This window comes from Lutra lutra, chromosome X (genome assembly GCF_902655055.1).
Source record: "Lutra lutra chromosome X, mLutLut1.2, whole genome shotgun sequence".
NCBI lineage: Eukaryota > Metazoa > Chordata > Mammalia > Carnivora > Mustelidae > Lutra > Lutra lutra.
This window is the reverse complement of record NC_062296.1, coordinates 87,544,261-87,572,114: the sequence shown is the minus strand read 5'-3', so window position 1 is coordinate 87,572,114 and position 27,854 is coordinate 87,544,261. Positions and strand designations below refer to the sequence as shown.

At 43.2% G+C, this 27,854-nt stretch overlaps 1 protein-coding gene across 1 annotated transcript; it reads left to right on the top strand.

Moving 5' to 3' along the window:
* Window positions 1–400: 400 nt before the first annotated feature.
* ZRSR2 (zinc finger CCCH-type, RNA binding motif and serine/arginine rich 2) lies at window positions 401–27,854 on the top strand. The gene is made up of 11 exons (XM_047714934.1): window positions 401–673; window positions 1,083–1,162; window positions 4,948–5,026; window positions 9,803–9,911; window positions 10,111–10,197; window positions 13,281–13,319; window positions 13,926–14,044; window positions 19,151–19,364; window positions 23,717–23,772; window positions 24,548–24,657; window positions 26,907–27,854. Exons 1-11 carry the CDS (start codon window positions 633–635, stop codon window positions 27,365–27,367), a joined length of 1,395 nt encoding a protein of 464 aa, XP_047570890.1. The 5' UTR covers window positions 401–632; the 3' UTR covers window positions 27,368–27,854.

Genomic DNA, 27,854 nt, shown 5'->3' with positions numbered 1-27,854 from the left:
TGAAATCCCCAGTGGACTGTCAAGTAAACTACGTTGTCTGTACTATACTATTTTCTCTATGCATTGGTCCTTTTCTGCCTCTAGGTTGCACATTCCTTGGGAGCAGAGGTTACTCGTTTGCAGCGCAGGTGTTAGTTTCCCTATAGAGGCGGTAGGTGTGAATGGAAACTGGCGGACTCTGGAGTTTGAGGGGCTGATAGGTGGAATCGCAGAAGGCGGAGCCTGGACCAGTCGGGCTGGGAAGCTAGGCGAGTGACTGCTTGAGGCCAGGGCTCGTGAGTGGTTGAGAGGACAAGAGAGAGAATTGTAACTTTTAACTTCCTGACCACAGGACAGACCACTGTGGTGTTGGGGCAGGTAGTGATAAGGCAATAGCGAAGCTCTAGAAGGGAAGAATTATTTTCAGGAAGGGGTAGGAATTTTCGGGAAGGAGATATTTGTTTGTGCAGAGTTTTGGAAGACGAGCCGCCTACAGGAACCTCGCGTCTTCTGTCTCTGTTTCTCCCGGGAAGACGCGCGCTCCCCCTCGCCTCAGAGTCCCCGCGGCACCAGCGCCTGCGCGCGGCCGCGCCCTTCCTCTTAAACCCGCCTCTTCCGGCCGACTCTTGGGGGGGCGTGGCGGTCCTGGCAAAATGGCGGCGCCCGACAAGATGTTGTTTCCTGAGATTCTAAGGTAAGCTGGGCTGGGGGAGATGAGGCGACGAGAAGAGGGGACGGAGCTGCCCGAGGCTGGACATGGAGGATGTGTAAGCAGGAAGGAAAGGGGAGCTGGGCCAAGCACGCGAGCTACTGCTGCCGCTGGAGTCCTTCCCGGGGTGCGACCCGGACTGTCACGGGCGTCTGTGGGTTCAGGGAGGTGAGGAGGGGAACAGGAGGTGGGATGGAAAAGACCTGCCATCTGGTCGTGGAATGGCGAGTAAATGTGTGTTCCGTAATGAAAACCCGGGAAGCAAGATCTCACTCCCCGGCACCCGAGCGACTTCCTGTCACTGGGCGCGGCACGGCGTGTGTGTGGGGGGCGTTCAGGCAGCGCCGCAGGTGCGGTCAGTTGACGCCGGTGTGTGCCTGTTTCAATCTTCCAGCCACAAAAAGTACAGGGCCGCCCTGAAGAAGGCGAAACGAAAGAAACGACGGCAAGAACTGGCTCGATTGAGGGACTCAGGTAACCGACTCCTTAGCCTGTTTTCTGTGTATGAAATTGCTCTCTCCGCTCCCGTCTTAACTCGAAGCCCCAGTGCCAGAAGGAAGCCAAGTACTTACCTGCTGAGAGTTACGGCGTCTGCTGCCTCCCGAGTAAAGCTATGTTAGACCTACTTCAGAAACGATATTAACGTACCAAAGAGGGGGAAAAAGGTCATGGTGAATCAAGCACTGATTATGTGTAAGTATTTATGAAGTATCTGATATTACAGGTGCAGGCATCATGAATTACAGCAGCTAGCACAGCCCTTGCACATAGTAAGTATTGAGCGAATGTTTTCCTTTGTAAAAGCAGCAGGACTTGAGGAGTTTAGACATTTTGCAAATTTTTCTCAAACGTGAGTAACAAGAGACCCTTTGTTGACTCGGATTATTATTAATGCCATTGAAGTATACATATAAGCATAAAACCAGATATAAAACTCTTATTTGACTAGAAAACGACATATGTACAAGATTATAAAACCAAGTGGAATTACACACCCAGTAAAATTCAAATCTACATTAATGTGATGTTGCGGATGGTGTGGGACAAGCTTTCAGCGTGCATATCGTACTGATTGGAGTTGGGAGTGCCACTACTGTTGCCCTGTGGTTATTTACCAGTTGTTGTTTTTTCCTATTAAAATACTGGCTGTGATGTCATTTTTACTGGCTTTGGTGTCATTTGTCCTTCATATGGCAGAATCTAACAAATATATATTAAACCCGCTTGTTTAATTGAATGAAATTAGTAATAACTTACAAAATTATATATTAGTTATGAATGCAGATGGAAGCACTGAAATCACACAGCAGTACTGCATTATAATCTTTGCCATCCAGGTTATCCGGGCAGATCTTCACGTACTTTTTTTTGTTGTTGTTCCTTTGACATATAATTGACACATTAGTTAATGTATAATGTATAATGTATACAAGGTATACAATGTAATGATTTGATACTTGAATACGTTGCAAAAATGTATCTAGACGATTCCTGTAGTCCACAGGCAAGGGCCTCAAGTAACCAATGTTCTCTAGCCTTGTGAAACATAACTGTAGACATTTTATTTGCCCTTGGAATTGCCCAGTACTTATTTTTAGTAGCGGTACTTGGAATATTTAGAATGGGAGAAGCAGGGTGTTTACCTGCGGCCTGTTTTAACATCTCTCTTTTATTCATAACTAGACCACTAAAGGCAGGACATAGTATCAGGGATAAAAGGGAAAAACAGGGTAGGTTGGAGTTATTGATGCCCTTGGTTTCTGTGTCCACCCCCTCCCACAATGATCTCAGCTACCTTTGTTTACTTAACCAGTATTCTTTAATATAACTTTTTTTTAAAACTACTTAATCTTTTTTCCCTTTCTTAAATCCTAGAGCTGTTTTTATTGCATTGGATTCCCCCTCTCCCCCACCCTTTGACTTCGCAGAGTGCTTTCGGAGTGAGCCTTTGTGAAGACGCAGGCAGATCATGTTCTTTGGCAGTTTAGTCAGTTGAAGGGTGCAGTCCCTGGTTTGGTCAGGATTATATAGCTAATGGCAGATCCAAGTCGAAGCATTTGTGTCTGGACTACTGCTCCTACTTTGGCCCACTCCAACTCCGAATTCTTAGGTGTGCTTCATGAATAGTGTGGCCTACCGAACACTGCTGTTCATTGTAGTACAGATTGAATGGGCAGACAGTACCCCGAAGGCTAGAATAGGGAGATAGTCTATAAGAATTGCTGTTAAGAGTGAATTGGAAAATGGGTGGTAGAAATTTCTGGAATATTGACCTCTCATTGATAGGTAGCCTCTTCAGCATCCAGCTCTATTCGAAATAGCCTGAAATGAGCTGCCTTGTCAGAAGGTGGCATTCAGAATCAAAAGCAAGTTGTGTGATTCCAGTTTATACAGTTACATGTATGATACAATTAGGTATAGTATACTTACATGTGTCCTTGCCTATGTTTGACTGTATGTGTATCGAGCAGATGCTACACCTGGTACTGTTAGTGATCACTTCTGAGGAGTGTGAGCTTGTTTTTGGGGAGGATATAGGCGTTGAGTGAGTCAGGCAACAGATATTTTTGAGTATCAGCTATGCCAGACAGTGCCTAGTCTATAGGCACACCTCTCTAAGTCAGTCAGGCATAGCTTCTGGGCCAGGGTGTCTGAAGTCCCTTTAGGAACATTAGCTCATTTAATAATCTGAATAATCTGAATAATTAGATTTTATTCTGTGTGAGCTAAAATTTACCCCAATTTTTTTTTCTTCTTTCTTTCTTTCTTTTTTTAACCTATTTTAATTTCAGGTACTAAAATAATAGAATTTACTTAAGAAAACTAAATTGTAATTAACTAGGACTGGGTGTGCCTTTGGTGAGACATATACTCAACATATGTGACAGATAGAAAATCTTTTTCCTTTAAGCCTGAGATCTTCTGTTACATTTCCTTAGGATCACTTCAGTTTTCCTCCTCCCCCCCCCCCAAATTTAAATTCTGATTAAGAATTTATATATATATGTATTATTATTATATAATAAGTTGTTATATTAAAAATATTTTCCCATATTCTTTTTTTTTTTAAGATTTATTTATTTGACAGAGATCATAAGTAGGCAGAGAGAGAGAGAGGGAAGCAGGCTCCCAGCTGAGCCGAGAGCCTGATGCAAGACTTAATCCCAGGACCCTGAGATCATGACCTGAGCCGAAGGCAGAGGCTTAACCCACTGAGCCCCCCAGGCGCCCCTCCCATATTCTTAGTTTGAAAATGTTCCAGTGTACAGAAGGTTGAAAAAATGGTACAATACCTATCCATGAACACGTCATCTAGATTTGCCAGTGTTAACATTTTAACATTTTGCCTCACTCCCTATATAGATAGATACATATGTACATATTTTTTCTGAATTTATTGCATGTCAGTTGCAGATATCATGATCTCTCACCACTAAATACTTCAGCCTGCATCTCCTTAGAATGAAGTGCATAATATCAGACTTGCAGCCAAGTAAAGGAATAGTAATTCAATGGTGTGTGATAGATATGCAGGCCATACTTGAACTTTCCCAAACCAAGACTGATGACTGAGAAAAGTTCAAGCCAGTTGTCTGGTGGAATGCCCTGCATTCTGGATTAGCCTGTCTTCTGATTAGCTTCAGGTTACGCCCATTATGGCAAATCCTACAAAGCTGATGCTGTATACCTCTCACTGCCCACATCAGGGGGCTGTAATGTCAGGTTGTTCCCCTCTTAGTATTGCTACAAGTGGTCAAAGTATTGCCAGTCTGAGGGCTCCATTGTAAAGGAAGTTTCCCTTTTGTAATTAGTACTCTGTGAGCTGATGTTTTGAGATGGTGTAAGTATCTTCTTCCCAACAATCTAGTGTTTTTAGCATTTAAAAAAAAATCCGTTCTTAAAGTGGGGTTGCAAAAATGACTTTTCTACTTAAGTCTTTCTGCATTTTTTAGTTGCCATTCTTCTGTAAAGATGAATGTTCGTTTTCATACCCCACCACTTTTTTGAGTATCACTGTGGAACCATAAATTAATACTTTAAATTGAATGTGTTATCTACCATTATTGTTCATTTTGGGTTTCAAAACTTTTTCAAATTTGGTCAGTTGGATCCCTTATTAGAAGGTTTTAAAAACAGAAGGTTTAAAAATATTGGTACCATGTTTGTAAAGGTTAGATTTTATCTTTTTTTTCCCCTGAATCATTGACCAAGGTTTTACAATATTTGGATCATTTAATAAAACATTTAAATTTCCTTAGGACTCTCACAGAAGGAGGAGGAGGATGCTTTTATTGAAGAACAACACCTAGAAGAAGAGAAGCTGTTGGAGATAGAAAGGTCAGCAGTGATTGGAGAACTTCCTCATGAATCCAGTTGTTTTATTTGAGTATTATAAGTCTTGGGGCACCTGGGTAGCTCAGTTGGTTGGGCTTCTGACTCCTGATCTCAGCTCAGGTCTTGATCTCAGGATCTCCACACCCAGTGTGGCGCCTACTTAAGAAAAAAAGGGGGTGGGGGGCGCCTGGGTGGCTCAGTTGTTAAGCGTCTGCTTTGGGCTCAGGTCATGATCCCACCATCCTGGGATCGAGTCCCAGAAGCAGGGAGCCTGCTTCTTACTCTCCAGCTCCCCCATGCTTGTGTTCCCTCTCGCCCTATCTCTCCCTGTCATAATTTAAAAAAAAAATCTTCTGAAGAAAAAAGAAATTTTTAAAAATATTATAAGTCTCTACAAACTAGTACAGGTCTTCTTTATAACACCTTGTACAAAACAGGTCTTATAAAATAACCCTGGATAAAATATTTAAATCTCCACCTAACAGACTAAAATTAGATGTTCTAATTTTTCTTAAATGGGAGTATTTTTCACTATTTGCTAATTTGAAAATGTTTTTGCAAAAAAAAATTGAAATAAGTATAAAGAGTGAAAGGGCTTCAGTGAATTCAGCAAACCCAAAGCTAGCCACTGTTAAAAATGTAAGAGTGTAGATGTACTGTATGTGTTTATGTCTATAATGGGATGTTATTTATGAATTTTTAATGGCTTTTTTTTGCTTAATATATAGGACCTATATTTCAGTGTTGGTTCAGATACCTAATTCAACCATTTCAGTGGCAACACAGTGTCCGTGGTATGGATGTAGCATAATTTATTCTTGATCCATAATCTGTAGTTCTCTACTGATGGACATTTGGGTTATTTACTATTTAATAACATTCACTTACTATTTCCTATGAATTTCTTATTTCCTGTTATTTACTACTTATACTCAGATTTTTTTTTAAAAGATTTATTTATTTATTTGACATATAGAGATCACAAGTAGACAGAGAGGCAGGCAGAGAGAGAGGGGGGAAGCAGGCCCCCTGCTGAGCAGAGTCCAATGCGGGGCTCGATCCCAGGACTCTGAGATCATGACCTGAGCTGAAGGCAGAGGCTTTAACCCACTGAGCCACCCAGGCGCCCCTATACTCAGATATTTTTACTGTTCTATAAAAAGTTGCCATGGGTATCCATGCTTATATATCCTTGGTAATTGTCCTATTATTTCCTCAGGAGAATGCCTAGAAATGAAATTGTTGGGAAAAGGATAAGTAATGTAAAATGTTGATGGTTGCGTAGAGGGGGCACCTCCAGTTTGCAGCCCATCTAGCAGTGAATCAAGGTGCCTGTATCCCCATACCTTCTTCACTCACACCAGACATCAAGTTTTAAAGTTCCTATAGTGAAAAGTTGCAGTTCATTGTTTCAAATGTATATTTCCTAATTAGTAAGTTTGTATCTATATATATGTATATATATATTTTTTTCTTTTTTAAAGATTTTATTTATTTATTTGACAGACAGAGATCACAAGTAGGCAGAGAGGCAGGCAGAGAGAGAGGAGGATGCAGGCTCCCTGCTGAGCAGAGAGCCCAATGCGGGGCTCGATCCCAGGACGCTGGGATCATGACGTGAGCCGAAGGCAGAGGCTTTAACCCACTGAGCCACCCAGGCGCCCCAAGTTTGTATAATTTTTTTAATATATTTTATTACCTATTTTAGATTGCTTAAGTCTTCTACCTTCCTCTTTTGGGAAACATTTTTTTAAGTTTGTTGGGTAAGCAAGGTTATTACTGATTGAGGATATTTGTCCTTTATCTGTCATATGTGTGATGTATGTTTTTCTCATTTGTCATCAGTCCTACCTAAGTTGGCTTATGGCATTACTTACCATAATTGGATTTTCACGTCATCGAGTTTCATCATGATATCTGACCATGGTCTCTGGACTATAAAAGGCCTCTTCCATCCCAAGATGATGAAAATCTTCTATTTCTCTCGCTTAGTATTTTTCAGGTGGTAGTTTCTTTTGCCAAATGGTGCATAGTAATGTGAATGTGCTTCATGCTACTCAACCGTACACTTAAAAATGATTAAAATCCGAAATTTTTATGTTATGTATATTTTGCCACAATAAAAAAATATTTTTAAAAGGAGTAAGAAAATTTTATAGGTGATCTCTAGCAATTTAGTGGCATGTTTAGTAGGGAATGTTGCTGCTTTGGATGTAATTCACACTCCTATTCTCCACTTAAGCATATAAATAGGTGCAATCAGCAAAATGCCAAAAGAAAATGTAGTAGTGATGGAGAACATGGAGTCGATTGAGCCAGAACAACCTTGAGTCCTGGCCCTGCCGCCTTCTAGCTGTGCTCAAGTTGCTTCTCTCTCTAAGCTTCAGTTTCCTTGCCTTAAGTATGGAGATAAGATGGAAATAAAATCAATCCTAGTACCTACCTCATGGAATTGGGGAGATGAAATGAGGTTGCAAGTATATGCACTTAACATAGTGTTAGTAGATAGGAGACGCCAAGACGCAGTAATATCTCTCTGGTTGTTAGAGATTTGTGTTATGATGAAAATGCCATACGTGGTATGAAATAGGGGTCATTTGTTCTCTTTTCCCATTTAATTTGAGGTGCTTCTTTTAAATCAGGTAACCAGATCTTTGTGTTCCTTTGATCTTTGTTCCTGTACCAGTTGCAAGGTAGTGTGTTGCCGAAAAGCAGGAGAATTAATTCTGTGGAAACACTGTATGGCTTGATGTACTGCCTGAAAGCACACGCAGAGTGTCAGAGACTAGCACAGGCAGACGTTGAAGTGGTGAGAACAGATTGGAGGGCCGGGCTGTAGGGGAAAGAGCTGAGCTCCGTTCTGATTCATGCTGGGGCGATTGGCACCTTTACAAGGGAGAGGGCGGGAGGAGTGTAGGGGCGCAGAGGAATGAGAGAGGGGAGGATGTGTGAAGGGCTGGTCAGGGTAAATGTGGCCAGCAGGCAGTTAGGCAAGTTAGGATTCCAGCCTTTCGCAGACGCTGGGACACAGGGGCCCTCTCCTTCTTAAAGATGACATTTACAAGAAATGGCTCTCAGGTCCTTGAGAGAGAGAGACCGAATCACAATTATAAGCCATTTTTAGTAAATCCTCTAAGAAAGCAAAGGCAGGGGCCTGTGGTCCTGTGTTGGCTAGAGCAGAGTCCGTTTTCCCAGCAGCTTTGAGCATTGTCTGGCAGGCATTTTAGTGGGGTGGGAATTGCGGGGCTGGGGTCAGCCGGAGGGCACTCCTCGGGTCCTCCCAGTGCCCGGGTCTGACCGAGCTGTGTGTGTGGAGGTTTCCAGTTTTGCTTCTCAACAGTATATCAAGTTATCCAAGTTGCAGCTCTTTGAGCATTGACTCTTGCGAGGTCTTAGATTTATATGTGCTTTGGTTTGGTTTATGTATAATTAATGTTCTTCAAAAGACTCCAAAGTCAGAGTTCTACACACTGAAACATCTGTACATAACCCACAACCTGCACAGGACCATTGACCGATGCGATGTGCCCACCTCCACCGTGGTGAAAAGATGGGCTCCTGAAATCCGTAGCTGGAAATGAAATCTCTTTTCCCATAGGGTATTGGAAGTTGTGAATCGGTTCCCCAGACTACAACTAAAACCTTATGTAACGCCTAATGTTGCTGAAGTAATACAGAACCGTTTCTCATATTTCACTTCCCTTTTACAAATTTGGTGGGAAAATGCAATCTGAGTTCTAAACACCCGATTGGCTTTTGAACTTTTGAAATGTAACCCATCATGGGGTGCCGGGGTGGCTCAATTGGTTAAGCGTCTGCGTTTGGCTCCCAGGGTCCTGGGATCAAGCCCCACGTTGGGCTCTTAAAAAAAAAAAAGGAAAAGAAATGGAACCCATCTTTCAGTTAGAAATTTCAGTATTGGATGTCTGAGACGCTTGCCATTTTAAGGTAGCATCACCCTGTAATTGGTCATTTTTAAAAATAAACTAGACAGCTGCTAATTTATTTGTATAACTCCTTGTCACAAAACCCGTAGCTTCCTTTATTTTAAAAACCTGCTCAGATAGAGTTCTGTTTCCCTTTTTTGAGCAGTTTTTGTGCTTGGGACAAGCCATGGCAGACTCTTTTTTTTTTTTTTCTTTTTAAAGATTTTATTTATTTGACAGAGAGAGATCACAAGTAGGCAGAGAGGGAGAGAGAGGGAGGAGGAAGCAGGCTCCCCGCCCAGCAGAGAGCCCGATGCGGGACTCGATCCCAGGACCCTGAGATCATAACCTGAGCTGAAGACAGAGGCTTAACCCACTGAGCCACCCAGGCAGCCCCAAGCCATGGCAGACTCTTAACTGTCTGCAGGAGCAGCGCAAAGACAGAGGGGGGCGGGTGCCAGGTTTTCATAGTGCCGCGGTCTCACAGGTGCCGCTTGTAAAATGCATAGAAGGGGGAAGAGTAGGACCTTCTGAACGTGAAAAGCTAGATGGGGCCTTGAGACTTGTTGGCATCTTTACTGACACCTAAACATCCTGATGGTCAGCCTAAAGGGCAAGTTGTAGTGTCCTTGTTCCTGTGTAAAAGATGTCACGGACAGGAAGTGTAGAAGTAGGGATTTTCAACTGTTACCCTCTAGGAAGAGATCCTCTTACCCTCCACTTAACTGCTTTCTAGAAAATACCTTTCGTGATAGCTTGATCATTCTCAAATATGTCATTTTGCTATCATTATGTGTATGTAATTGTAAATTAGTGTTCGTTTCTCTTATTTGATTACATCATTACATTATAGGCAAAAATTACATGAGGCGTGGTTGCTTCGGGAGCAGAAAGCACAAGAAGAATTCAGAAGAAGGAAGGAAAAGGAAGAGGCAGCTAGAAAACGGCAAGAAGAACAAGAGGTATGATATTAGTCCGATGGCCGGCTAATTAGTTAACCCAAATAACTCCCAGTAAGAGTTACAGGTCTCGAACTTAAAGTGGGTAGTACGCATTTTACCAGTGGCAAAGTTTTTCATTTATCTGCCCCATATGTTAAATGTTTTAAAGAAGTAAGTGACAAGAATTACCGTTCCTTCTCTTTCTTTTTTTCTGGTAAAGAGAAAGTTAAAGGAAGAGTGGGAAGAGCAGCAAAGAAGAGAGAGAGAAGAGGAGGAACAGAAGCTACAGGAGAAGAGAGAAAGAGAGGTGATTCCTGTCACAGGAGGATAAACGCACTGCGTATCCTCTTGGTGCACAGATACGGTGTGGGATGGGGCTGAAGAATGAGCTGGAGGCATATCAGGCTTTGGGCTTCATTTTCCTGTCTAGGAAGAGTCCTGTTTTTAGTACAGATACACGCTCGAGTTCCCTTATCTCTTCTTTGGGTCTGTGCAGTGGCAGATACCTTAAATTAAGTTTTGCCTTTAACTACCCTTCTGCCCCTTTATACCAGGCATTGGCCGACTTGCCCTGTAAAGGCCAGAGAGTGAAAATTCGGGGCTTTATGGCGTGTATGGTCTGTGTCGCAAGCATCCAACTCTGTTGGTGTGGCACAAAGACAGCCTTAGGTAATATGTAAATGAATGGTTGTGGCTGTGTTCCAGTAAAACTTTGTGTTTTATTTTGAAAAACAGGCAGCTGGCCCCTGCTTTCGACTTTGTCCCACCCTAGGGCAAATGTTGTTTTTGCTCTAGCTCTTTACATTCACACCGAACCATTTTTCTGAGGTTCTTTTGTATATGGGGTGGCCCATTTGGAGAATACTTTGTGCGGTATCCTCACTGAGTTAATGAGACATTTAACTGCTTATAACATGTCAGCAAGAATGACTTGACTGAAAAAAATCAGGAACTCCAATATTGAGGAGTTAGGAAATATTTTTTATTGCTAAATCGTGACTGCCTTTCCTCCTTGGCTATAAAGGCCGTCGTAGCTAACACGTAGTTTCTCGTTAAAAAAAGAGTCTATAAGGTATGTGTATGTATCTTTCAGAATCTTTTAAAGATTGCTTTGGTTTATTTTGCTGCTATTCCTTAACACAGTGTATTTATTTCCAAGATCCCACAGCTCATCATTCCTTGACTGAGTCCTCAGGATGTATCTTTTCTATCATATTCCCAAGTTTGAATAGCATAAAAGTGGGTAGTTAAAAATGCATTTGTTTATATCCTAGTCATGATAGGGTAGGAGCAGCCTCCACAAATTTTTGTATTTTGTGTCTCAGGTCATCAGTGAATTCCAATGCAATTATTTTTTAAAGATTTATTTATTCATTTTGGAGAGAGATCACGTGTGAGAGAGAGTACGTGGGCAGGGGAAGGGGTAGAGGGAGAGGATCCTCAGGTAGCCTGCCTGCTGAGCACGGAGACTGACACGGGGCTCGATCCCACGACCTGAGATCGTGACGTGAGCCGGAACTGAGAGCCGGGCGGGTGCTCACCCGACTGAGCCTCCCAGGCACCTCTCCAGTGCAGATTTTTAACACCCTCATTTGAGTGCTGCCTTGCAGATGAGGCAAGACCATGCTAGCTTTTTAGGGGACAGGGAAGTTGTCGGGAGCTTGTCATTGTTTATAGAGCAGTCGATTCCCATTTTGACAGTAGAATGTTCTCAACTGAGGTCTTTCCGGCATTAGGAAAAAGCCAAGGCTGCTTTTAAAAAAGCTAAGGCTTTTGTTTCAAAGGAAGTCAGGTGAGACATTATGGAGAGGCAGGTAAAATGAGGTAGGATGTAAGCATGTATAAAGGGGTATGCAGTCCGTGTTTCTGCTGTCTCTGGATACTTTTCTAATAGAGGGAGATAGAGCAGTGAAAAACACAGTCCCTGCTCTCCTTGAGTTTTTTAGATGGGGGAGCCAGATGATAAGTAACCAAAAAAATAATTTTAAGTGCTGTGAGATGATGTTAAGTGCTATAAAGAAATAAACAGCCATGCAGTAGTGATTGGAGTAGGGATGTACTTCTTTAGATTGCCTGGTCAAGGAAGACTTGTCCAAGGAGCCAGTGTTTGAGCTGATAACCTGAGTGCAAAGATCTTGGGGAGAAGGAGTCCAGGCAGAGGGAAGAGGCCGGAACCATGGACCTGAAAAGATGTCAGAGCGCCTGAATCTTGGAGACCAAAGGAGAGAACAGTGGGGGCAAGGAAGGGGGTCAGGAAGGTAGACAGGGTCAGATCGTGTAAGGCCTCCTGGATTGGAAGGAGGAGTTTGAGTTTTATGTTACGTGCCATGGGAAGCCATTGCAGGGTTTCGAAGCAGGGTGTGACTTCATTTAATTTGTATCTCTACCTTTACCAGATCCTTCTAACTTTTATATAAAGAAGGGGGAGGGTAGAGAACAGGGAGCCCGCACTAAGGATACAGGAGTGAAAATAGAATGACCAGTTAGAAGGCCACTGTCGCAGATAGGACATGACGGTAGTTTGGATGAGGGCGGAGCTTTGTAAGGATAAGTACACAGAGGTGGGGTGTTTGGAGGGAGAGGCAGTGGGGCTCTCCGGCTTGTAGACTGAATGGATGGGGAGGGGAAGGAAAAGGAGAGGAGTTCCAGTTCTACTTTCTAGGTTGTTAGTCCAACAAGTGGGCAAGTGGATGGTAGCATCGGTTACTGAGATGTGGAGCGCTCAGGTGGATGGGGGCGAAGAACCAGAGTTGCACTGCGAGCACGTGGAGTTAGCTTGGTCCCCATGTGACCGGGCAGCATCCTCAAGCAGCTAGACAGACGAGTCTTTTATGTAATGCTTTAAGGGGCGAGGGAGGTCTGTCAAGAATAATTTAGAACTTGTTTAAATGACAGTGAGCTCAGAACGTACTGGTATATTGCAAGACTTCCTTGTCTTACCGAAAAGTTTGAGATTTTCTCATCAACCCGAATTACTATGTTCATGTCATAATTTAAGATCTGTTAAGTGTTGATGACGTTTGATCTGAGCATTGCATTATGTAATAATTCACTGATGCTATATCACTCATCTTGAAAGCTAGAATGTGGTATATATGATCAAATACGCTAAATATTACTGTTACTGAAACTATTATAAGACTGTGTTTTGCAGTGGGAGCTAATAAATGTCCTACTTGAATAAACATTCTCAGCTCTATGTCCTTTGAAAGCTTTTCAGAAGATCTGTGCTGTAGAAAGCAAATTAGAACCTGAAGCCTTTGGCGGGTGTGATTTCTGTTTTCGTTTTCTCTTATGAATCGTTATGCATGAGCTTCTTAACCAGAGAAACCAGACGTGACTTTCCTGACTTGCAGGTTTTCATTAGTCCTATGTTTGCACCATTTGTAGGAAGCTGTGCAGAAGATGCTGGAGCAGGCTGAAAATGAGGTATTTTCAAACCTTTCATTCAGAATTTGAGACCAGTGAACATTTCTTTAAAAACTCTTCCTCTGGTAGAATGTTAATTTTGTGGTAAGCTATTTAGGTCGCATCTGAATATCAGAATCACTTCGCAGCTCTGTGATTTTTACAGCAGCAAGAGCAGCAGGTGGTTTTTGATGAACAAAAGCAAATGGTATCAAGTCCTTTGCTGCGGACTCTACTTATTTCTAGTCCTTAAAGTGTGTGCGAGCGACACCACACACTGTTGCCCCGAAATAAATGGTAGAACTTGCTACAGAGCGCCTTGGGTCTCAGGCGTGGTTCCCTGACAAGTCCTTTGACCCCATTCAGAATGGATGGGCAGCAGGGAGACCTTGGTGACTGCTCCCGGAAGCCACGGTGATGCCTGGTCCTGGGCAATGACTGGGAGCCAAGAAAGACACTGTGCATGTCTCTGGACGATTGTGAAGTCTCGATTGCCTGTTATGGCCTAAATGTGTATATTCTTAAGTCCCCATACATTTTTTGACCAAAATATTTGAATGCATTTTAAACATCAAGTTTATCATGGATTTTTATACCACCAATAAAAGTCATGGTTATTTTCAACAGTTGGAAAATGGTGCCACATGGCAAAACCCAGAGCCACCCATGGACTTAAGGATAATGGAGAAAGATCGAGCTAATTGTCCATTCTACAGTAAAACAGGAGCGTGCAGATTTGGAGATAGGTAACTCATTTTGTTTTATCATGTCAGAATTCAGTGAATCAGAATGTCAAGGTTGTTTAGTTCTCTCTTTGGGAGCACCGTGGGCTTGAGCTTGAAAGGTTCCCAGTCAGGTGTCGCCTGCATCCTTGCTGCTTCTCCAGTTGCATTGCCCTTCTGGTACCTATTCCCTGGGCCAGCTCAGCCTGGTTCTCTCCTAGAGCTTCCTTTGCATTTCTTCCACAGCTTCATGAAGACCTTGTGCTTTTCGTTTTCTTCCTGTGCTTGCATGAGTCCACGTGGGACAACTTGGATGGGGAAAGAACATATTTCAAGAGCCTGGAGCAGCTTGGCTTATTTAATTTATTTATTTATTAATTTATTTATTTATTTATGTACTTACTGACTTATTTTTGAGTAGCCAACACTGTGCGCAAAAGAGGCTTTGAGAAATTGGCACGCCCAATACCCAAGGGGTATCTGTGAAAGCCAGGACCCAAGTGAGTGAGGAAAAGTATTCTCATTCCCCATTCTCAGTCTGCTCTGACTCAGGAACAGAGCCAGGGTGCAGAAGCAGACTTGAGCACCTTTCTCTTTGGGCAAGTTCCTTAAGTTTCTGAGCCTTAGTTTCCTCATCTGTAAAATGGGGATGACAAGCAGTCTCTCCCTTCGAAGGAGGTGGTGAGGCTGCACGGAGTGGATGTAGGGCAAGCACAGACACCATGGCAGGCACGTGGCAGACACTGGCTTCAGTGGTCACTGGTATTTTCATTGTGTTAGGGTTGCCCTTATTCTTTGAGACACTTCTGTTGTCTACCTCTTTTGGCTCAGTGGTTTGTTTGTTTGTTTAAGACTTTATTTATTTCTTTACCAGAGAGAGAGAGAGAACACAAGCAGGGGGAAAAGCAGGCAGAGGGAGAAGCAGACTCCCCGCTGACCGGGGAGCCTGATGTGGGACTCGATCCCAGGACTCTGGGATCATGACATGAGCCGAAGGCAGACGCTTAACCAACTGAGCCACTGAGGCGTCCCAAGCCTCAGCGTTTTTGAAACCAAGACGTTCATGTAGAGAACTAAGTGCCGATGTCTTCATTCATTAAGCAAATATTTAAATACTTGATAATATGCCAAGCATTGGTGATGTTTATCATTTGGCTTATTTATGAATGAACAACTCAAAGGAGAAATATAATTCATAATGGTGAATGACTCTATGTAAGATGAAATATAATGATTAAGCATTCTGAAGAAGAGATCTAATCGTTTCTTAAGGTCCTGTTAATCCCAAAAGGGATACGAATAGGCAAATTCATATGTATTTAATGAGAAAACTATATGTTGTCACTCATGTTATTTTATTCATAAAATTATCCAAGCCATGAGTTTCATGTCCTTCTTTGAAAATACAAACTTTCTCTCTCTTCCTCTTTTCTTGTTTAAGTTAAGCCCTTATGCCTTTCAATTTTTTTTTTTTTTTTTTTAAGAGCAGTGGTTCTCAACCCAGGTACACGTTAGAATCCTCTAGAAAGCTTTTAAAAATTTATGTCCTACCAGAGGTTGAGTAAATCTCTGAGGCTTTGGGCGGCCTTACTTTTGAAATGTCCTCAGGTGTTCGCACACACCCTAGGACCGAGAGCCACTAATGTGGGATGTGCAGCTCCTCTTACGGCCGATAGCTGGTGTTGGATAAAGCCTGTGAGAGGATCTGTAGGATGTGGTCAGTAGTGAAAGCCTCCTGAGGAACTAGGAACTAAGGAAAGGAGAAGAGATTTTATTCCCTTTTGCCTTTAGAAATATCTTCTGAACATATGCTTAGTTTCATCAAGAAATAGTAATAATGGATGTTAAACACCCCCCCACCAAAGAAAACATGGGAGGTACCTGTGAAAGACAGTTGAGACTCGATATAAATTCACATTTTTGTGAGTAGCTGAACCAAATGGCCTTTAAGGTTTTCTGGCCACAGGATTCCTCATTTATGCCGTATCTCTAACGTTTCCTTGTATTTTAAGACTGTGGTCATCTGATTCTAAGTTCTCCTTTTGATGGCCACAGGTGAGAGAAGGAGAGAAGTCCTGAATGGGCAGTGCTAGTGTGCGGAAAGGAGCATGGGCTGCCATGCTCTCCTACCCACCCCTGAGAGTCATTCCAAGGAAATAGTGACAGTGAGCAGATTGGTTTGTGAACATTTTTTCGTATTTTCATAGGCATATGAAATTTCACTATCACAGCTATCAAAGTATGAGCGCCATTTGGGTATTTTCATCATTCAAGTGATGAATTATGAAATAAAATGCTATGAAATGAGCAGTTACAAAATCCAGCACCATCGATGGAGACAGTGAAGCCGTCCCGCTTTTCCAGAGCCCGTGACTTGCTTCAGGACCACACAGGTGTTCTTGCCTGTTAAGGCTTTTTCACTTCAGACAGACGCTTCCATCCCCCCAGCATTACTTTGGTGGTTCTGGTTTTGTAATTAGTCCCACGTTCAATTCTAGAACCTTTCTGGAGTTGATACTGCTGGGAGTCACAGCTTTGAAGGGAGTTCCGTGGTGGTGGTGCTGTTTTTTCCCCTCCTGAAAACATAATCACTGATGAAAGGTAAAACTTACTTCTCAGAGTGGTTATTCATAGCTCCCTGGTTTCCAGAAGTGATTGGAAGAGGGCTTATAATGAACTGCCCCAAGTGTAATGAAAGAAATGGAAAGCAAGGAAAGGAAGAGAGAGGGCGTTACTGTGAGTGCGCAGTGCACTTGGCTCTGGATTTTAACACAGCCCAGGTGGAGATTTAGTTCTTGCCAAAAAGAATGCATGCTATCTCTGGAAAGACAGATTTCGCAGGCATCAGATTCTAAATGTTTGTCCCGCGGAATACGGCATAAAGACACTGAGGAAGGAGGTGGACGATAACTTTGATAGATGGTTTATGAACAGCTGCTTACATAATTTTCCTGAAAATGTTTCTTACAGAGACCTTCAGTAAACGATAGCAGCCCAATTTCAGCATGTACCTTGAAATCTGTGAAGGACAAAGGTAGTGAGTGCTCCCTCCAGAAGAGAAAAAGAGGTGTAGTCAGTTAGCTCCACCGGAGGGGCCATCTGGAGACCACATGGTTCGTTGGCTGACCTTGGGCTAGGGTAACTTCTTACTGTGTGGTTTCATGGCCATCTTACTTGATTCTAGGATCTGCATCGTAAGTAAATAGCATAGTCTAAACCAGGGGTTCCCAAACATGGCTGACCTTCAGGATCAAGTGGGGAGTTTCTCTGAAAATAGGGTTTCCCCACCCTGAGGTCTTACCCGATGGTCTGGACCAGAACCTGAGAAATCTCAGTTCTTTCCAGGTGTCTGGGAATCACACAGGTTTGGCATCACACCTTTCCATTGCCTCCCCAAATGTGTCTTGTCTTAGGTGACTTCTCAGTAGGAGCTGTAGGGCTAGCCCTGATGAGACGCAGATTGTATGCACTGTCTCCAGGCCAAGTGGGGCTTTTCCCTAAACAGGGATTCGGGCTCAGTTCCAAAACTCAGAAGCTCGCTTGACACCCTAGGAAGTAGAGCCAGGTTCATTCAGATGTAATAATCCCATGAGCAGAATTTTAACCCCCATAAAGTGGTTCCTTGTTTAAAATCTGTGTGTGTTTCCTCCGTGTAAAATTCCGACTCACTGCTGACACTTGCACTCAGCTTGAACTTTAGCTCTTTGTGCTGTGGGCAGCTATGCTTGGGAAGGTGGAGCTCATCACGGGATCTCTGCTGAATCATCTAGGAGGGTCCTTTGGAGAACAGAACATTGCCCATGACTGGACACTCTGCATCTCTGAGCCGGGCACGGTGTGTGTGTGTGTGGGGGGGGGCCCTCCCTGTTGTCTCACATGGTGCACAGATGTGTATCCTAGACATGGAAAGTGAGGAGGAGGGAAACATTTAGGCATTTTGAGGCGATTGATTTTTCTAACACTTGTCTTGTTCTTTAACTTTTTTTCTTCCTCCGTTCTGGGGATTGCTTTTTTCCTAAAAATTTTGTCTTAACCAGTTTTGTTTTGTTTTTTTTAACTGGAAACCTAATCAGGAAAATCTGATGATTTGGAACCTTGAAGTATATTTTTCCCCCTCCTTTTTGGAAAGGGAACTAAATAAAGTAGACTCATGTAAGACTTGAATGACTCAGGTACAACCTGGCTCAGTTCAAACTACGAAAAGAAAGTCGTTCATAATGGTTAGCCACCTGATGACACGAGAATTCTCTGCATCCTGTCGCAGGTGGCGAACGGGCACTAGACTGGAGGTTAACCCCCATCTCTGGGCCCTCTCTTACCAGCCGTGTGCCTTGGGTAAGAGTGCTTCTCTAGGCCTCAGCTTCCCTTTGCAAAGTGGAGAAAATACTAGCCCCGACTGTCCTAACGGGTTGCTAGGATCAGAGGAAGAAATAGGAAAATGTCACGAACACCGTGAAATGCTACGTATACATATGTGCAATTGAACTAGTCCGTTAGCTCAAAACTCTTACATTACCCTCATCTCTAAGCACTGAGTTAGAAGAAGATGGTATAGAGCCAGATTGTATTGTTCTCACCTTCCTCCTGAGTCCCACATACAGTGTCGGCCTGTCACCACAGTCTGCCATGTCAGCGGACCTTTTTCCTGTGCTTTTACATGTATAAGGCTTTGTGAACTTCATCAAAAGGCAGCTATACGGATGTGGAAATAACTCCCAACTTCACATCTTTTTTTTTTTTTTTAAAGATTTTATTTATTTATTTGACAGAGATCACAAGTAGATGGAGAGGCAGGCAGAGAGAGAGAGGGAAGCAGGATCCCTGCCGAGCAGAGAACCCGATGCGGGACTCGATCCCAGGACCCTGAGATCATGACCTGAGCCGAAGGCAGCGGCTTAACCCACTGAGCCACCCAGGCGCCCCCCAACTTCACATCTTAAGGAGAGCAAATATATATATATTGGTCAGTCTTAGAGCAGTTCAAGTGTTGCGGTTTGACACCTGGATGGCGTTTATTATCTTGCAGTTAAGCAAGTTCTTTGAGTCTCTATCTCCAATTTAAAGGAAGCTTTTGATGTGTAATTTCTTAACTCTTGGAGTGCTGCATTTAAGTTCTCCTTTCATGTGCAGGTGTTCACGTAAACACAATTTCCCATCCTCGAGCCCCACACTCCTTATTAAAAGCATGTTCACAACATTTGGAATGGAGCAGTGCAGAAGGGATGACTATGACCCAGATGCCAGCCTAGAGTACAGTGAAGAGGAAACCTACCAGCAGTTCCTGGACTTCTATGATGACGTGCTTCCCGAGTTCAAGAACGTGGGGAAGGTGATCCAGTTCAAGGTGGGTGTGCACGATGCACATGAAGAAGGGGACTGCTTCGCTTCCCACCAAAGTGCCCTAGAGGATGGGAGCGCTAGGGCGCAGGCTGTCTGCCTGGGCGGGGCGTGTGCGATGGCGCGGGGCCTGGTCCAAAGTTGGGCACCCAGGTGCTCGGTAAATGTGACTCCCTTCCCACCGGCCCCACTGCCGGTGCGGCAGCAGGACTGCATGAGATCCGAGCTGCATGAGGTCCTGCAGATAGCCACGCCAGCGTTCAGTTAGAGGCTGCACGCGACGCCGAACGCAGCCCCTCCCTTCCTTTGTAGTGGGTCTCACCTAGAGCCACGGTGTGCTCGCCCTGCCCAGCTCTCTACTCACTGAATTTGCTGCATGATGTGGATGGCGCCCGCTTGCACCTTCCATTGAGCCACTTACTCTTCTGGAGCTGCCGGAGAACAGAAACCTCGATTCCTTTTTCTGACAGTGTCTTTACGCCTTCAGTACTCTCAGTACTGAACATAGTGCTCCCCAAATCGTGGCTTCTGATGCAGCATACCCGGTGAAAAAGAGCCACCGAGAGTACCCAGTTACTGGAAAAGGTTCCTCAAGGCAAGAATAAAGGCAGATGTACTTACCAGTGGCTGCTCATGGGACCCCAGGGCTTGAATCCTAGCATACTGAGGCCTCCCACTTACTGACTTGATAAGATCCAGACAGCAGTGATTTTGGTTTGCTAGAGTAGGGGAAATGTCCCATAATTTGAAAGGGAAAAAAGAATAAAATCACAAGGTTTTTTCCTCTGCAAGTTGGCAATGACAGGGCAAAGCTGGAACAGCCAGGAACAGTGGCTGCTAAGCACCCAGCAGCAGTCATGAAACGCAAAACTATACTTCTGTCCACTAAGCTCACAATTTTTATTTTATTATTTTAAAGATTTTATTTACTTATTTGAAAGAGAGAGAGAACAGGAGCAGGAGGAGTTGGGGTAGGGCCATAGGGAGATGGAGAAGCAGACTCCCCGCCGAGCAGGGAGCGAGACACGGGGCTCGATCCCAGGACTCCAGGATCAGGACCTGAGCTCAGGGCTGATGCTTAACCAGCTGGGCCACGCAGGAGCCCCTGAGTTCAAAATCTAAAAAAAGAAAAAATCTTTTAAAATTGCTCTTTCCCTTTTACCTCTTGCTTCTGTTGCACGCACCTTCCAGTCTTCACGCCGCTTCTCAGCGTAAGCAGCAAATACTAGTATGGCGGGGCCAGGCGGGCGGTCCTCATGGTTTGACTAGCTCTGTGCTCCTGAGTGGGTCACTTTACCTCTTCTTGCCTTTGCCTCTTCCCGAAAGGGACGGAATTGGACCCCATCAGCGGTTTCCCTTGTGGGGTCCCTACGTTGTACTGCTTCTGTGAAGTTAGCCATGGAACTGCTTTAGAACTTCCACCTGGTTAGTGGAAATCATCTCTTAGAACAGGCTGTACCTGCTAGCCACGGTGTGGTTTGGTCCCCCCTCCCCACTTCCGTTTAGAATTTTATCAGCAAAGCTCATGCTAATCACATTAGCATTTATAAATGGAAAGCTGTTTGGTAGATTTTTAGTAGGAAAATTCCAAAACATTGAATTCATCATGGAAAATTAATAGGTCCTTGGGAACCACTGGATTGAATGATCTCTAAGGTCACTGGTGTAACTGACGTGGCCTCCCAAGGCCTTTTAGACCTCAAGGGTGGTGTTATAAACTATCATTAGTCTTCCTTCTAAGGATGGTGTTATAAACGATCATTACAGATTGTGCCTCTTTTTGGGTACTCCAACAAAAATACTATAGAACAAATTTGTAACATTGTAGATTCATTTTGAAAATAAAAGCTAAGCATTTCTACAAATATTTGAGGACCTTCTTATACCATTGAATAAAAACAAATTGGATTTGTCCTTTTTTAAAAAAATTCCAGTATGGTTAACATCCAGTGTTAGTTTCAGGTATACAACATAGTGATTCCCGAATTCTTTATATAACTCAGTGCTCATCAAGGTAAGTGTACTCTTAATCCCCTTCATCTGTTTCACCTGTTCCATCCGCCTTCCCATTTGTTCTCTAGTTAAGAGTCTGTTTTCAGTTTCTCTTTTTTTCCCCTTGTTTTCTCAAATTCCACAGATGAGTGAAATCACTGTACTTGTCTTTCTCTGACTTATTTCGCTTAGCATTATATAGTCTAGTTCCATCCAGGTTGCAAATGACAGGATTTCATTCTTTTTCATGGCTGAGTAATAGTCCATTGGAGATATATGCCACACCTTTTTTACCTATTCATCTATTGATGGGCACTGGGGCTATTTCTGTAATTTGGCTATTGTTAATGATGCTGCTATACACATAGGGTGCATGTATCTTTTTGAATTAGTTATCATATTCTTTGAGTAAATACCCAGTAGTGGCGATTACTGGGTCAAATGGGAATTCTATTTTTTTAACTTTTTGTGGAAACTCCCTAGTGTTTTCCACAGCGGCTGCATCAGTTTGCGTTCCCACTAACAGTGCACGAGGGTTCCTTTTTCTCCACTGCTGGTTTCTTATCTTCTCGATTTTAGCCTTCCTGATGGGTGTGAGGTGGTATCTCGTTGTCGCTTTGATTTGCATTTCCCTGATGATAAGGGATGTTGAGCTGCTTTTCGTGTGTTGGGCATCTTGAGACCTTCTTTGGAAAAATGTTCATGTCTTCTGCCCATTTTTAATGGGATTATTTGTTTTTTGGGTGTTGAGTTGTAGAAGTTCTTTCTATGTTTTGGATATTAACCCTTTATCAAATATGTCATTTGCAAATATCTTCTCCCCTGCTGTAGGTTGCCTTTATTAGTTTGGTTGATTGTCACCTTTGCTGTGCAGAAGCTTTTTGGTTTGATGTAGTCCCAATAGTTTAGTTGTGCTTTTGTTTCCCTTACTTCTGGAGGCCTATCTAGAAAAAATGTTGCTAGGGCCTGCTCTCTTCTAGGATTTTTATGGTTTCAGGTCTCACATGTAGGTCCTTAATCCGCTTCGAGTTTATTTTTGTGTTTGGTGTAGCGAAGTGGTCCAGTTTCATTCTTCTGCATGTAGCTGACCATTTTTCCCAGCACCATTTATAAAAGCCAAAATACCGAGACTCTTACCCATTGCATATTCTTGTCTCCTTCGTCATAGATTAATTGACCATATAATCATGGGTTTCCTTCTCAGCTTTCTGTTGTTCCATTGATCTGTTTGTCCAGATTTGTCATTTTTGAAGGCAGATGTTTAATCTAACTAGTAGTAAGAACAGTGCATATGAAATGAGATTATTCACACCTACCAGGTAAAAAAAATTATAAATTCTGTTAATACCAGGAGTGGACGAGGAAATACCATTAGTAAAACCACTTCAGAGAGCAGTTTGTGAATACCTAGTGAAGTTGAAAGCACGTATAACCTATAAATCGCCCTGGTACTCGTGGTTATGCATACTAGAGAAATCCTTCTCCCCACAGAGACGTGTCCAGGAATGCGGCCTGCAGTGCTGTTTGTTGGTGAAAAATTGGAAGCATCCTGGATAGTCATCATTCGAGGAGTAGATAAATAAATTTGATAATTTGATATATCCAATGTACAGTTAAAATGAGTCCTTATGTTTCTGTGATGATACTGTGCAAAAAGAATGTAAAATATACATTATTTGTGTAAAAATTTAAAATGTATGAAGCAGTACTGTACATTGTTTATCAGTACATATATACAAGTTGCTTTGCATATGTATACATAAATACACCCGTGTATTCATAAGAGATACGTCTATGCATAGTATGTATAGGATTTGATGGTGTGCGTGTGACGTGTGTGTCTGCCTGTGTATATACGGATACGAGTGTTGGTGTCTGTGCACACAGGTGCATGTGTATCTGTCTGTGTGTTTGCATTTGGAACGTGAAGGATACGCCAGCCTCAGGATGGTTCGTGCTCATCCCTGTGATGGGGAAGGGAGCATAGGCGGAAGGCCTTCAACGGGGTCTTGAATGTTTTGCGTACTTAACCGTTCTTCGTCAAAAATGGAAAGCGTTGGTCTTAAACCTGGGGGCTAGACCTGTGTGTTGATTTTTGCTCTCTGTATTTTTACGTATGTGTGAAGCATTTCATGTCTGTGAAAAATGAATCTGGATCAGCAGGGATCAGATAGTTGGGGCCTCTATCGCTGCTACATGCGGAGGCCCCCATAGACCGGGGAGGGCTATTTGGAGTCTTCAAATGAGAACTGCTTTTGGTAGTCTCACCCTGGACAAAGTGCATTATGATGACTGGAGGGTTTCTTTTCCTTTTTTTTTTCTTTTTTCTTTTTTTTTTTCATGATTAAATTCTTCATTGCTCTTTAGGTCAGCTGCAACTTGGAACCTCATCTGAGGGGCAATGTGTATGTTCAGTATCAATCGTAAGTATCCCGAAGATAAACATCTTCCCATTTTGTCTCGGGTAGTGTTGGAATTATGTTGCTGTCCAGGTTTCCCCCACTAAATAGATCGCTTTCATGTGCGTGGTATTTTTAAAAATGTAAATATTAAGGGCTAATATAGACATACATAGAGAAGGGACTTGAAAATGCATTTGTATTTCATTTGTTGTATACTTACCTAGTTTTGAATCTTTTACGATGGTTATTTTTTTACTTATATAGTTTTAATAATTAAAATACACACTGAAAAGGCGTAACAGAACAGGATACATTGAACAAGCCAGAAATGGAAGCCCCGTGCCATCTCGGCGTGCGTTCGGCCCTCTAAGACAGCAGTTGGTGTATCATTTCTGCTTGTCCTGCTGTTTGTCTGGGCCATGCTGTGGCTAATGGGTTAAATTAACCATTGTAATAAGGAAAAACAGCAGTCCTAGCTAAGAAAGGAGCGGCTCTGACAGTGGGAGACACTTGTGCATTTTTAATGGTCCAGTCTTTTGATTTAAGCAGCTTTGACTCAAGCTGATTTCTATGGATCAGGACCTCAGGGAGGGTTAGTAAAAAGCGTTCCTGAATAAATTGTGAGCTTTCAGGAGCTTGAATGCTCTCATGAGGACTCCCTAGTACTAAAGCAGTGAACTTGGTGGTCCTACGGTAAACTAATAAAAAGGTTAGTTAACAATAGGGGTCATCTCCATAATAGACAGTTACTGTAAAAGGCATCCTTTAATTTGTGGGTTTGTTTGTTTTTTTAAAGGGAAGAAGAATGCCAAGCAGCCCTTTCCCTGTTTAATGGACGATGGTATGCAGGACGGCAGCTTCAGTGCGAATTCTGCCCAGTGACCCGATGGAAAATGGCAATTTGTGGTAAAATACAACATGATGATTTCACCCCAGTGCTTCCACTGTTGTGTAAAGGGACATGTGTGTAAAGAGAAAAAACTTTTTTTTTTTTTTTAAGTTCAGTGAGGGGCTTGAACTCACGACCCTGAGATCAAGACCTGAGCTGAGCTTAAGAGTCAGATGCTCAACCTACTGAGCCACCCAGGCACCCCAAAAAACAATCTTTTAAAGGGGTGAAACATGGCTTTTGTCTCAGGAACTAGACGAGCAGAGATCGTTCTATAAAGTAGCTCACATTCCTGTGGACCTTGTGGGTCACTTTCTGGATGAGGTGACAGAAGTTACAGTGTATCAGTGACAGAGTTGGGGCTGGAATTCCCATCTCCTCATCCTCAGTCCTGGGCTTCAAAACTCCGGGAAGCCCGAGGACCTGTGTCTTTGGGGAGCCTTTTTCCTTGTTGCAACGTCGGAAGTGATCTCTCCTGATTGGACCCCCTCACTCAAGCTGAGTTTTTTCCCCCATCTTTATCCCTAATGAATTTTCTGTCATCCTTGCCGCCTAAAGCACTTTAACAGTTCCTACCTTGCTTGAAAGACATGCTTGTGTGCAGTGGAGATTGATTATAGCTGTAGGATCCGGTCAGGGCGCATTCAGTCAGACTGACTCATCGGACTGCGGTGGGCAAGTCAAGAAATGAGTCAGTCCTTTGCGTAGCCAGCCCTCTGGAAGGCCTCATTACTTTTGTATTGCTGTCTCATGGGCTTAGTCAAACTATTTATTGTCGATCGACTCTGGAAGCAAAGAGGTGGAACTGTACGTGCCTCAGGGGGTGCACTTTTCTTCCCCTTTGCGTTTTTTGGCTTTACACTTGCTGGCTTAAAGCCTCTAATTAAAAAGAATCTCTAATTTACCAAGTGTTTATCTTTGGCAGCCTGGTCTTAATGGACGCTGTCACTCAAAAACTATTTATTGAAGGGGGGACAAAGAATTTAGAATTCCTTGCTTTGGAAAGCAGAAGAACCATTATGCCTGAAACGTGTTAAGTTTGCGGGCTGGAAGAGATGGAACTGTTTTTTTTTTTTTTCCCTGAAGGCAATTATTTTTGTCAGTTCCTGGGAATCCAATGTGTTTTCAGTGAGATACTTCTGAGTGTGACATTGGCTCCCCCAAAGCAGGAGACTAGTTTACTTTTTTTTTTTTTAAATAACAGCTTTGTTATTTTCCCTAGTAACTAATGACGTTGAACATTTTTCATGTGTCCTCATTACTGGCTATTTATGTATCTTCTTTGGAGAGAGGTCTGTTTAGATACTTTGCCCATTGTTAATTAGGTTGTCTTTTTATTATTGGGTTGTAAGAGTGCTTGACCTGTTCTACGGACAAGCCTCTTGCAAATATGACTGGCAAATATTTTCTCCCATTCTGTGGGTTTTCTGTTCACTTTGATGATGTCCTGTGAAGTACAGAAGTTTATAATTTTGATGAAACCCGTTTTATCTATTTATATCCCTATGTTTTTTTGTTCGTACTTTTGGTGTCATGCAGATTTTACTTGTATATCTTCCTCAAACAGTTGTATGGTTTCATGTCTTACATTTAAGACTCTGATCAATTTTGACCTTTCGTATAATGTGTGGTATGGAGATATTTCACTTTTAACTGTTTTACATATTTGGGGAATTTACGGACTTTCAAAAAGTTAGAGAGCATCAAGAGGATCTTGAAGTGGTTCAAATAGATTTCACCATGTCAAGCATCTTCCATATTAAAAGCACTTGGTAAAGTTAAAAGCGTTAGGCCAATGTTTACCATCTTCCTAAAGTCTAAAGAAAATACCAAGCCCTGCACTTCTCACAGGCTCCCTGTTGGCCAGCAGCCCGGTCCTGCCACCACCGTGCTCTCAGAGCACCGTGTCCTGGGGCTCCCAAGGGCCGGTTCTTCGGGATTAATTAGGGCTCGACACTGTCCATCAGTGGGATGGGGAAACGCTAAACCCCCCCTGATGTGGTCACCGTGTGTTCTGTCGCCCTCCACCCCCTCATCCGGTCGGGGAACAGGATACCCGGCTTACTGAAAACCTCCGGTTTGTTACCGTTCACAGTGCCGTTTGGTAGAGCTTTTATTTTTGAAATTCTGGGAGCCAGAGCTGTGACGTCCATCTGTATAGGCCGCAGGAGGAGATAGGTCAGTCGCGTCTGCCCATCAGCAGCGTACCCTCTGGAAAGGATGGAGTCCCGGCGGTAAATGCTGTTTCCTCACTGTGCCGTTGCAGGTTTGTTTGAGATACAACAGTGCCCTCGAGGAAAACACTGCAACTTCCTGCACGTGTTCAGAAATCCCAACAATGAGTTTTGGGAAGCTAACCGAGACATCTACCTGTCTCCCGATCGGACGGGCTCCTCCTTTGGTAAGGGCTCGGAGAGGAGAGAGAGGTCGGGCCACCACGATGAGTACTATGGGAGGCCCAGGAGGAGACGAAGCCCTAGTCCATCCCACTCCTACAAGAGAAATGGGGAAGCTGAGAGGAAAAGGAGAAGCAGTCACCGGGGGAAGAAGTCTCACAAACACATGTCCAGGAGCCGCGAGAGGCACAGTTCCCGAAGTAGAGGAAGAAAAAGGGACCGCAGCCGGGGCTGGGGCAGCCGGAGCCAGAGCTCCTCTAGGTCCAGGAGTCGCGGCAGGAGGAAGTCAGGCAGCAGAGACCGAACTCTCCAGAGCCCCAAATGCAAATAAACGTACTTTGTTCTTCATGGACTGCAGATCTTATTTATGATGATGGCTGCTTCCTACCTGCGTAGTCGTAGAGGGCTCTGAGCTCCATGGGTTAGCAAGCCGGCCAGAAGCCTATTTAAAAATGCTTTTTATTCTCTAATAATCAGTGTGTTTAGTGTAGAAACCTAGAAAACCTAAAATGTACAGATAACATGGAAATCACCTGTAATCCTAGCCCCTAGTGAGAATGTTAACACGGGAGCAGTACTTATTATGTCTTTTTTTCCTCCTCTTCTGCGTCTGTACACGTGTTTTTCTTTTTAACACGGAGATCATATATGGCTGCAGTTGAAAATGCTTTTTTTCCCTCCGCCAAACCTATTTCATCAAGCTGCTGCTTTTTCTAACTACGCAGCGTGGACCTGTCCATTAATTCAACCATGTCCCTATTGTTGGATTTTAAATTATCTTTAATTTCACACTATTAAAGAATCCAGTGCTACAAACA